We start from the raw sequence: 11,627 nt of genomic DNA, 5'->3' as shown, positions 1-11,627 counted from the left end.
TTGCCTAGCATGCATGAGGCCCTGGGTTCGATTCCTCAGCACCACATAAACAAAAAGAAAAAAGCCGGAAGTGGCGCTGTGGCTCAAGTGGTAGAGCGCTAGCCTTGAGCTGTGGGACAGAGTTCAGGCCCCATGACCGGACCCAAAAAAAAAAAAAAAAAAAATCTAAAACAAAGCTCCAACAAAGAATTTGAAGCCATCAAAGCGGACCAACTAGAAGGAAAAGAAATAAAAAAACAAAGTAGGAAGTCTTGATAGTAGGTTAGACCATGCAGAAGATCGAATCTCGGGGATTGAAGACAGCCTAGATATTATACTTTTTTTTTTTTGGTGTGTGGGGGGGTGGGTTCTGCTCCTGGGGCCTGAACTCTGGGCTTGGGCGCTGTCCATCAGCTCTTCAGCTCAAGGCTAACGCTCTAGGGGCTGGGAAGGTGGCTCAGTGGTAGAGTGCTTGCCTTGCAATGCATGAGGCCCTGGGTTCGATTCCTCAGCACCACATAAGCAAAAAAAAAAAAAAGCCGGAAGTGGCGCTGTGACTCAAATTGTAGAGTGCTAGCCTTGAGCTGAAGAGCTGAGGGACAGTGCCCACGCCCAGAGTTCAGGCCCCACAACCGGACCCAAAAAAAAAAAAAAAAAAAAAAAAAGGCTAACGCTCTACCACTTGAGCCACAGCACCAGTTCCGGCTTTTTTTTCTTTTTGCTTATGTGGTGCTGAGGAATCGAACCCAGGGACTCAGGCATGCAAGGCAAGCGCTCTACCACTGAGCCACATTCCCAGCCCCAGCCTAGATATTATAAAGAACACATAACCATCCAAGACAAATCCAAGAAATATGACAGATCTATTCAACACTTGGAAGACACCATCAGAAGGCCTAATCTGAAGATAATGGGTGTAGAGGAGTACCTAGAGACATAAGTTAATGGTCTAGGAAATTTGTTTAACAGGATCTTAGCAGAGAATTTCCCAGACATACAAAAAGATAGGCCTATTCAGATACAAGAAGCTTTTAGAACTCCAAATAGACCAGACCAGAACAGGACATCCTATCATCACATTACAATATGCACAGGATCAATTTAGACCAAAGAAAACATCCTTAAAGCTGTCAAGGAGAGGTACTGGGAAGGTGGCTCAGTGGTAGAGTGCTTGCCTTGCATGCATGAAGCCCTGGGTTCGATTCCTCAGCACCACATAAGCAAAAAGAAAAAAGCCGGAAGTGGTGCTGTGGCTCAAGTGGTAGAACGCTAGCCTTGAGCTGAAGAGCTGAGGGACAGTGCCCAGGCCCAGACTTCAGGCCCCATGACTGGACCCCCCCCCCAAAAAAAAAAGCTGTCAAGGAGAAAAGATCAATCACCTATAAAGGGAAACTAATTAGAATAACCTCAGATTTCTCAGCAGAAACAATCAAAGCCAGAAGAGTCTGGAATGATGCATGCCATGGCCTAAAGACAAACAACTATCAACCAAGAATACTGTACCCAGATAAACTCTCCTTCATAACCGAAGGTCAAATAAAAATCTTCCATAGCAAAGAAAAACTGAAACAATATATCTCCACCAAAGCAGTCCTACAAAAGATTCTTAAAGATATCCTACACTTAGAAAACCAACAAGACCACAATAAAGGCCAAGAAACCGCACCCAAACTGAGAATCCAAGAACATAGAAGAACCCAGTTGCAGCAGCCCCGAAGAAGGTGGATAAAATGGCAGGAACTCCCAAATACCTCTCAGTCCTATCTCTCAACATTAACAGACTGAACTCTCCAATTAAGCAACATAGACTGTCTAGTTGGATTAAAAAGCAAGATCCTTCTATCTGCTGCCTTCAGGAGTCACATCTTGCCCATAAAAACAAACATATTTTCAATGTGAAAGGCTGGAACAAAATCTACCAAGTAAACGGCCCCCATAAACAGGAAGGAGTTGCAATACTAATATCAGATAAAATAGACTTCAAATTAAAATTAGTAAGAAGAGATAAAGAAGGTCTCTACATACTAATTAAGGGATCTCTCCTTCAGGAGGATATTACAATTCTAAATATCTATTCGCCAAACAACGGAGCACCCAAATTTATCCAAGAAACACTACTTTCCCTCAAATCCCACAGAGATCCAAAGACATTAATTGCAGGGGACTTTAACACATCACTTTCCCCACTAGATAGATCAACTCAGCAAAAACTCAACAGAGAAACCGCAGATCTAAACAACTGCATAGATCAACTAGATTTAACAGACATCTACCGAAAATTTCACCCAACAGCATCAGAATACACGTTTTTCTCAGCAGCACATGGAATATTTTCCAAAAATAGACCTTATTTTAGGCCACAAAGCAAACTTGTCCAAATTCAGAAACATTGAAGTTATACCTTGCATTCTCTCTGACCACAAGGGAATAAAATTAGAACTCCATACCAAAAGCCACCAAAGAAAGTCCTGTAACACATGGAGGCTGAATAACACACTGCTGAATCATGAGTGGGTCATGAAAGAGATTATAAAGGAAATTCAAATGTTCATGATATTCAACTAAAATGAACACACAAACTACCAGCTCCTCTGGGAAACAGCAAGTTTATAGCTCTGAGTTCCTACATCAACAAATTGGAGAGATCTGAAACCAACAATTTAATGAGGCATTTGAGCCTTCTTGAAAAAGAGCAGCAAGATAAACACCAATCCAGTAGACGGAAAGAAATAATTAAAATTAAATCAGAATTAAGTGAATTAAAATCCAAAAAAAACCATAGAAATAATCGATAAAACAAAGAGTTGGTTCTTCGAAAAAATTAACAAAATTGACAGACCCTTAGCAAATCTTATCAGAAAAAGAAGACAACACACCCAAATAAATAAACTCAAGAGATGAGAATGGAAGCATCACCACAGAAACAATCAACATTCAGAACATTATAAGGGAATACTTCTCAAAACTTTATGCTAATAAGTTTGAGAACTTGGCAGGAATGGACCTTTTCCTAGCAAATATGGACATGCTGAAACTAAACCAAGATGAGAAATCATCTTAACAGGCCCATATCAAGTATTGAAATAGAAACAGCAATAAGAGACCTCCATCTAAGAAAAGCCCAGAACCAGATGGTTTTACAGCGGAATTCTACAAGGCATTCAAAGCAGAGCTCACACCAATACTCTTCCAACTCTTCAATGAAATTGAAAGAGAAAGTTCACTACTGAACTCATTCTATGAAACCATCATAACCCTCATCCCCAAACCAGGCAGGGACTCATCAAAGAAAGAGAACTACAGACCCATTTCTTTGATGAACATTGATGCAAAACTTCTCAACAAAATTTTGGCCAATCCACTTCAACAATTCATCCAAAAAAATCATACACCACGATCAAAGGATGCAAAGCTGGTTCAATATACGCAAATCAATTAATATAATTCATCACATCAACAAGAGCAAGGATAAGAACCACATGGTTATCTTAATAGATGAAGAAAAAGCATTTGACAAGATCCAACACCCCTTTAAAATGAAGGTTCTGGAAAAATTAGGGATCCATGGAACATTCCTCAATACAATAAAGGCTGTACATGACAAACCTACAGCCAGTATTGTACTTAATGGTGAAAAATTAAAGCCATTTCCTCTTAACTCAGGAACAAGACAACGTTGTCCACTGTCTCCACTGCTCTTCAATCTAGTATTAGAATGCCTAGCTACAGCATTAAGACAAGATGCAAACATAAAGGGGATCCAAATAGGGAAAGAAGTAAAACTCTCCCTCTTTGCAGATGACATGATCTTGTATTTAAAGAATCCCATAGACTCCACTCCCAAATTACTCAAGCTGATTCAAAACTTTGGCAAAGCAGCAGAGTATAAAATTAACCCTCAAAAATCAATGGCTTTTCTGTATGCTAACAATGAGAAAAGTGTGGCTGAAATCAGTAAAGCAACTCCATTCGTAATAGCCCCACAAAAAATAAAATACCTAGGAATTAACTTAACCAAAGAAGTGAAGGACCTCTATGATGAAAAGTTTTGAAAAAGGAAATCAAAACAGAACTTAGAAAGTGGCAAAAACTCCCATGCTCCTGGATTGGAAAGATCAACATCGTGAAAATGGCAATACTTCCCAAAGCTATCTACAAATTCAATGTGATACTTATCAATATTCCATCCTCATTCTTCAAGGAAATAGAGGAGGCAATCCAAAAATTCATATGGAACAATAAAAGACCCTGAATAGCGAAACAATCCTTAGCAGAAAGAACAGTGCTAGAGGAATATCAATACCAAATTTCAAACTCTACTACAAAGCCATAGTAATCAAAACAGCTTGGTACTGGCACAAGAACAGACCTCAGGACCAATGGAATAGAACTGAAAAACCCAGAAATGAACCTACAGACCTATAGCCATCTAATCTTCGATAAAAAAAAATAGAATGGAAAAGACAGCCTCTTCAGTAAATGGTGCTCACAAAATTGGTTAACTACTTGCAGAAAACTAAAGCTAGATCCTTATATATCACCCTGCACCAGAACCAAATGGATCAAAGACCTCGGAGTCAAAGCAGACACTCTGAAAACATTACAGGATGGAATAGAAGAAACCCTAGGACTCCTTGGCACAGGCTGAAATTTTCTTAATAGAGACCCAGAAACACAACAAATCAAAGAAAGGTTGGACAAACAGGATTAGATGAAATTGCAGAGTTTCTGTATAGCAAAGGACATAGCTAGCAAGATTAAGAGAAAGCCCACCAATTGGGAGAAGAGCTTCACTAGCCTTACAAAAGAGAAGGGTCTAAAATATACCTGGAACTCAAAAAATTAAATCCCCCAACAACAAATCCTCAAAGAAACAACTGCCCAATAAATAAGTGGGCTAAAAACTTAAAGAGAAACTTCTCTGAAGAGGAAAGAAGGATGGCCAATAGACACATGAAGAAATGCTCAAACTCCCTAGCCATAAAAGAAATGCAAATCAAAACAACATTGAGATACCACCTCACCCCAGTTAGAATGGCTATTAAGAACAACAGATGCTGGAGGGGATGTGGACAGAAGGGAACCTTACTGCATTGTTGGTGGGAGTGTAAACTTGTTCAACCACTTTGGAAAGCTGTATGGAGGTTCCTCAAAAGACTCCACATAGAGCTCCCCTATGACCCAGCAATCCCACTTTTGGGCATTTACCCAAATGATCCCAAACAAGGCCACACTAAAGCTACCAGCACGACTATGTTTATTGCAGCATTATTTACCATAGCTAAGATATGGAACCAACCCAGATGCCCCTCAGTAGATGAATGGATCAAGAAAATGTGGTATATATATACACAATGGAATTCTATGCCTCTGTCAGAAAGAATGACATTGCCCCATTTATTAGGAAATGGAAAGACTTGGAAAAAATTATATTACGTGAAGTAAGCCAGGCCCAAAGAAACTTAGGTCCCATGGTTTCCCTTATTTGCAATAACTAGTATATGTGTGAGTCAAGCAGAAAAGGTCAGATAAGTTGATGTTAGGGAAATGAACCCCAAGATATGTATTCAAATATTTTTTTCTTTCAGGCGATTGTTTCTAACACATTTATAAGATTATTTCTCTGTTGCTTTGTATGTCCCTCCCCCTATGGTATAACCCCTGCTTTCACTGTATTTGAGGTTGGTATAATTTGTGGAGGGGAAGGGAAAAAACAAATCGTTTAAATAGGGATACAGGTGGATCCATTGCAACAATGAGATGTACAAGTCATTATGTGTTAAAACAAACTTTACAACTTTGGTGGGCGGGGGAGAGGAGGATAGGGTGGGGGGTTGGGGGGAGGATGGGAAGGGGAAACAAAGGAGGAGGCAACAATGCTTGATAAGAAATGTACTCATTATCTTGCCCATGTAATTGTAACCCCTCTGTACAGTATTTTCACAATAAAAATAAAAGAAAATTTACGACTTTTGATGTAACAAAATAATAACCACTATCTTTGATATTTCTTGTCAACAGATATGTTAAATATCAATCACTGCCGGATTTTAAATGGATTTACAAATAAAAGAAAGGCTGCCTGTTTATATTTTATTTTAACAACTATGCTGTTTTTTCACTTCCCAACAATGAAGAAGGGAAAACAGTGGGCAGAGTTGCCCTTTCATTCTGAGAACTGCCGCAGGACACTGGTCGTTGAGTAGACAACCTATGAAGTGAACTTCTGATTTACATACAGAAGAGATTTAGGTACAGAAGAGATCACCAAGCCTGGTATGATGGAACACGGCATGAGCTATGGTACTTGAATACAGATGCTTGTTCTTAACTTCACATCTAATTAGTATGAGCGAATAGCAGGGGGAACTGTAGCACAGTCTGCTTCATTCAAGGTCTTGTCAATGACGGGTCTGTACTCCAGAGTGACCTTGACAGGAAGAAAAAAAAAAGACACTGTATTCATAAATTGCTTTAATCCCAATTCCTCTGTACAACTATTTGAAGATAATACTTAAAAATAAATAAGGGTAGAGTGAGTTAGAGCACAAGAATGTACAAACTGCCATCTCTGATGTGCTTCAGCAAAACTTAAATAATCAAAGTACATCTACAGACATGGTAGCTTAGTGAAATTATGGTAAATTCATACATGGAATACAGCAATTAAAACAACCCTCAGGGGGCTGGGAAGGTGGCTCAGTGGTAGAGTGTTTGCCTTGCATGTATGAGACCATGGGTTCAATTCCTCAGCACCACATAAGCAGAAAGAAAAGCCAGAAGTGGTGCTGTGGCTCAAGTGGAAGAGCACTAGCCTTGAGCTGAAGAGCTGAGGGACAATGCTCAGGCCCAGAGTTCAGGCCTCAGGACTGGACCAAAAATAAAATTAAGACAACCCTGAGCCTGCAAGTCTCGCTTCCCCTGAGACTCTTATCTCTAATAAACTACTGAGAAAAAAGGCGAAGTGGCGCTGAAGTGGGTCTGTGGCTCAAGTACAGAGCCCAGGCCCAGAGTTCAAGTGCCTGGACCGGCCAAAAAAATAAATAAATAAAACAAACCTGAACAAGGTTATTAATGCTTCACATACTGCTCAGATAATACAAAGTAGGGGAAACCTTATACATGCTGTTATACTTCATTTAAGCTATTTACTTACAGTTTTTCCTATTTGCAAGTATCAAATATATCAACAAGTACACATACACGTAAAACTTCGGAGGAAATACTTCAAAATGTAATGGGCTTCCTCTGACTGATGGGCCTATAAATATTCTATTCTTTTTACACATGCCACACGTATAAAATTATTTTTTAATCTTAAAAAACAGTAAACATGACTAAAAACAAGCTGTAATAAGAGGGGAATTTGATTTGCATACATATCAGAAAATGGCCTCATGGCTGTAATCCTAACTACTCAAGGGGCCTGAGATCTGAGAATCCAGGTTCAAAACCAGCCAAAGGAGAAAAATATGAACCATTTGTCTATAGTTAACCAACAAAAAGCCAGAAGTGGAGGTGTGGCCCAAGTGGTAAAGTGCCCACCTTGGGTGTCCAAACTCTGAGCTCCAGGCCTAGTACCAGCAAAAAAGAAAGAAAAAAAAGAAAAAGGCCTTCATAATCAATTCTAAAAACAACTTCCTGAGTTAAAGACAAACTAGTCATCTAATTAAAGTGTTGACAGAGCTGGCCTTAAGTTCAGTATTCAAAGATAAAGTAATTATATTATCTTTTAATTTTATTTTCACAATTTGAATTATTTTTAATCTCTGAAATGGAACCACTGTACATTGTATAAGCCTTATCTACTGATGGAATAAACATGTGAAAAATTATACTGCTGTACAATACACCAAAAAGGGGTGGGGGGGAAGATGTTAAGATGAAAGAGATAAATTAAGTAATGGTGAAAATAAGGTCTTTATGTACCTCGACCCAGGTCCTGAGTGCTAATGAACATTTCAAACCATGACACTGACGACAGGAGGTCAAATGCTTTCCAAGCTATGGGTCTAAGTACCAGCACTTAGAATGTGTAGCTGTAGCGCCCCCCACCCCCCTTTCAAGTTTGCAGGGAGAAGTTTGCCCCAGGGGGCCCCAGGGCCTCTCTAAGTTATTTCTAAATCTTAATTTCCAGAGAAAAGTCAAATGGGGTGACTATACATCAACGGAAGAAGACCACAGCTTGCTACAGCCTCAGCTGCTACCCTTCTATCTCTGTGCTGTAAGCCAGGGTACAGTGAGGCAAAAAATAACTAACAGGAAAATATAAATCATCTGGCTTGTGGGAGAAATTTGAAAGTTTGGAGAATCAAGCAAGAGAAGCCCTAGATTGCTGTAATGGGCTTCTGTACTAGGCAATTCTGGTAGGAGCTCAAAAGACTGGAATGCAAAAGAATTCAAGACAGTAAAGACCAGGCTCATAAAGTTGCAGGAAGAAATGAGAACTCCACTACGGAGAACTGGACACATGTTTGCAAAGAATTTGCATCATCTGTCCTGAGAATCTGAGTGAGGATTTAAAAAGGACTAGTTAGGCACCAATGCCTCACGCCTGTAATCCTACTCAGGAGGCTGAGATCTGAGTATTGTGGTTTGAAGCCAAGCCAGGTGGGGAAAGTCATGAGATTCTTATCTCCAATTAATCAGCAAAAAGCCAGAAGTGGAGCTGTGGCTCAAGTGGTAGAGTGCTAGCCTTGAGAAAAGGAAAAAGACTGGGCTGTGAGTGTGGCTTAGTAGGAGAGAGCGCTTGCCTAGCACGTATGAAGCTCTGGGTTCAATTCATCAGTACCCCACGCACAGTAAAAGCTAGAAGTGGCTCAAGTGGTAGAGTGCTAGCCTTGATCCTCAAAGTTCCGGGATCGTGCTCAAGCCCTGAGTTCAAGCCCCAGGACTGGCAAAAACCAAAAACTCCTGGACAGCACCCAGACCTGAGTTCAAGCCCCAGGGCTGGCATCCCCTCCCCACCCCCACACCCCCCAAAAAAGTAATTGGCTAATTTGATTAACTTGGCAGAGGAAATTTAAAGACAGAAAAGCATTCCAACTGTGTTGCATGTTTACTTTGGCTTTTTAGCCAGATTTATTGTTGAGAGAAAAAAAAGCCAGGTATGATTTTGTTAAATGAACAGTCTGGCCAGAAAAGAAATGCATTTAAAACTCTAGATAAGGAATGTGTGGTTGTAAGAGATCAGCACCATTAAAAAGAGACCTGGAGCCCCCACAGTGGCTCACGCCTGTAATCCCAGCTACTCAGAAGGATCAAAATTTGAGGCCAGTCCAAAGTTAAAAGTTAGGGAGATTCCATCTCAACAAAACAAGCCATCCAGAGGTATTGTAGTACCATACCTCTCATCCCAGCTACACCAGAATCCATGGGAGGAGGAGAGAGGACTGAGATTCAGACCAGCCCCAAAGCAGAAAATGAGACCCAGCGAAAATGGCTAACGGCTCCAAGTTCAAATGAGGACAAGATAAAGGAGAGGAGAGTAGAAGGAGAGGGTAAGAGAAAGAACCCCAGGAAGAGTAGGAGGAAGGAGGAAACCCATTATCATCTAGGACAACAGGAAAGACATTTCACTGAGAAGAGAAAGTCACTTACGGCAGCCTGTGCTTACAGGGAAACCCAAGGAAGTGTTTCTAGGATTCAATTTCCCAGGCAATCAGAAGCTACTGGATGCTATAGTGTATTGGGAGTATGTAACTTTCTTTTTTATATGGACTCACAGCAAAGAGTTTGCCTTGAAAGTCAGAGGGACTGGATTTGGGCTTCTGAACAATGCTTACATTGTTAGGATTATGGAACTTCTTGGAGATGGATGAAGACATTTTGCATTACGAGACAAAAGCCTTTGAAGTCAGGGTGGAATGTTATAACTCAATACAAAATGTCCTGTCCAAGATCACACGTTGAATGCTTGGTTCCCAGCTGATAATGTCATGTCTGAGTTGCTATTAATAAAGGGCAAAAACCTCTTGCTAAAGAAAAACCTCCATCCTTGCTAAAAAAGCAAAAGAACGTCTCTCCCTCAGTCAAGTTTACCAGGCTGGCAGCTTTGCAGAAAGGCCTACCATCAGTTGCCGCGAGCTGCTGTATTAGGAGCTTACAATAAAAAGAATTTCTGTAATAGTGTCAATAGCATTGATAGTATTGGTCATGCTGACCAAGCCAGGATTCTGTTTTGTCTGTGCTCCTGTGACTCAGGGCTGTTTTACTATGCTTTGCTTCTGTAACCTTGCTTGCTAGCCTCAGTGACAGAGCCTAGAAAACAAAGGCGAGGGTCGGGTCAGGTGGAGGCGTCCAATCAGGAAAAAAAAAAAGAAAAAAAAAACAGATGTAACCCTTCTGCTTTAACCAATAAGAGTAAAATTAGTTCATCACCGCTACCTGTTTACAGTTAGTTTGTGGCTTGCGGTTTTGCCCTGTAAAAACTAGCCTGGGGGATTAGGCGGGGTCACTCTCTCCAAAGAGAGGCCCTGACCAGTCAGGTCAGTTCTCCATGCTTGGCACCAAGTAAAGCTTCGCTTAACTTTCACTTTGTGTCAGCCTCGATCCTTTGATGATGAACCTCATCGATATCACTATTTGTTGAGGCTGGAAAGCTTTGGGAAGTGAGGCAGGCCATAGCGAATCCCCTCCCCTCTCCACTTCCTGTCTGTCACGAGATGAGCACCTGTCCTCTGCCACACATGCCACCACCACGTCTGCCCAAGCACAAGACCAAGTGACTATGGACCAAACCCTTGGAAAATGTGTGAAAAGAATTTGAATGTGTGCGCATGTGCACACACACACATGCACGGAGTAACGCTGGGGTTTGAACTCAAGGCCTCATACTTGATAGGCGAGGGTGAGCCAAGCTTTCAAGCCTTCATTCTTCGTTTTGAAAAAGGTCTTTTCTACCCAGACTGGTCTCAGTCCACGATTCTTCTGCTTCAGCTCTCAGCCTCCAAATAGGATTACAAGCAGGAGGTACCAATATCTGGTCCAAAGCAAATCTTTCCTCCTGTATGTTTAGGCCAGGTACTTTATCACAGCAAAGCAAAAGCAACTAATAAGTCCCACCCCTTCCCCACCACAGGCAGGGGTCACATGATCTTTACCCAGCGCCCTTTGCCTTGCCCACAGGACTGGAGCTGAACTAAGGCTACCCGAACCACCTCAGGTCTTGGACTCTTATCTTTAGTGAGAAATGTGACTCACAGTAGCTTATCAGTGGGGATTTAAGAGGTTCTTAAACTCCATTTTACTGAAAATTAATAACTTTCCTTATGCCCCCATATCTGACTCCTATAATCTGGATCGTAGAAAGAGATTCTGCAGTCACCCTAGGTTTTAGAAAGAACAGATAAGCATCTTGTGAAAAAATGCAAATTGTTCTTTAGACAGGCAATGCCTATAATATTGTGACAAAAGGTAACACTACCCCAAAGGAACTGACAAAAACTCAGGACAGATAACCTACCAGGCAACGAAGACTTATACATCTCTCCTCAAGTTATGACAGTTGATAATAACTCCTTTAGAACCCTTCCCAAACCAAGACTACTTAATCACACATGCCTCTCTCTCCTGACCCTTTCTGTATTTAAACTCATAGCTTATTGTCTCTGCCACAAAGGCAGCTGCAGATGGGTTCAAGTGATGTC

General features: G+C 41.0%; 1 protein-coding gene across 1 annotated transcript in view; it reads right to left on the bottom strand.

Annotated features, from left to right (window-relative positions):
* Positions 1-5,856: 5,856 nt before the first annotated feature.
* Sdha (succinate dehydrogenase complex flavoprotein subunit A) overlaps positions 5,857-11,627 on the bottom strand; it is a 36,185-nt gene continuing 30,414 nt past the window's right edge. Inside the window, exon 15 of the mRNA XM_070042101.1 lies at positions 5,857-6,409. Within this exon, the coding sequence (XP_069898202.1) occupies positions 6,323-6,409 (87 nt within the window). The 3' untranslated portion in view covers positions 5,857-6,322. The remainder of the gene's footprint in view (positions 6,410-11,627) is intronic.

Source organism: Dipodomys merriami, unplaced genomic scaffold (genome assembly GCF_024711535.1).
Source record: "Dipodomys merriami isolate MVZ:Mamm:240054 unplaced genomic scaffold, mDipMer1.0.p SCAF_32, whole genome shotgun sequence".
Lineage (NCBI taxonomy): Eukaryota > Metazoa > Chordata > Mammalia > Rodentia > Heteromyidae > Dipodomys > Dipodomys merriami.
This window is presented reverse-complemented; position numbering and strand designations above follow the sequence as displayed.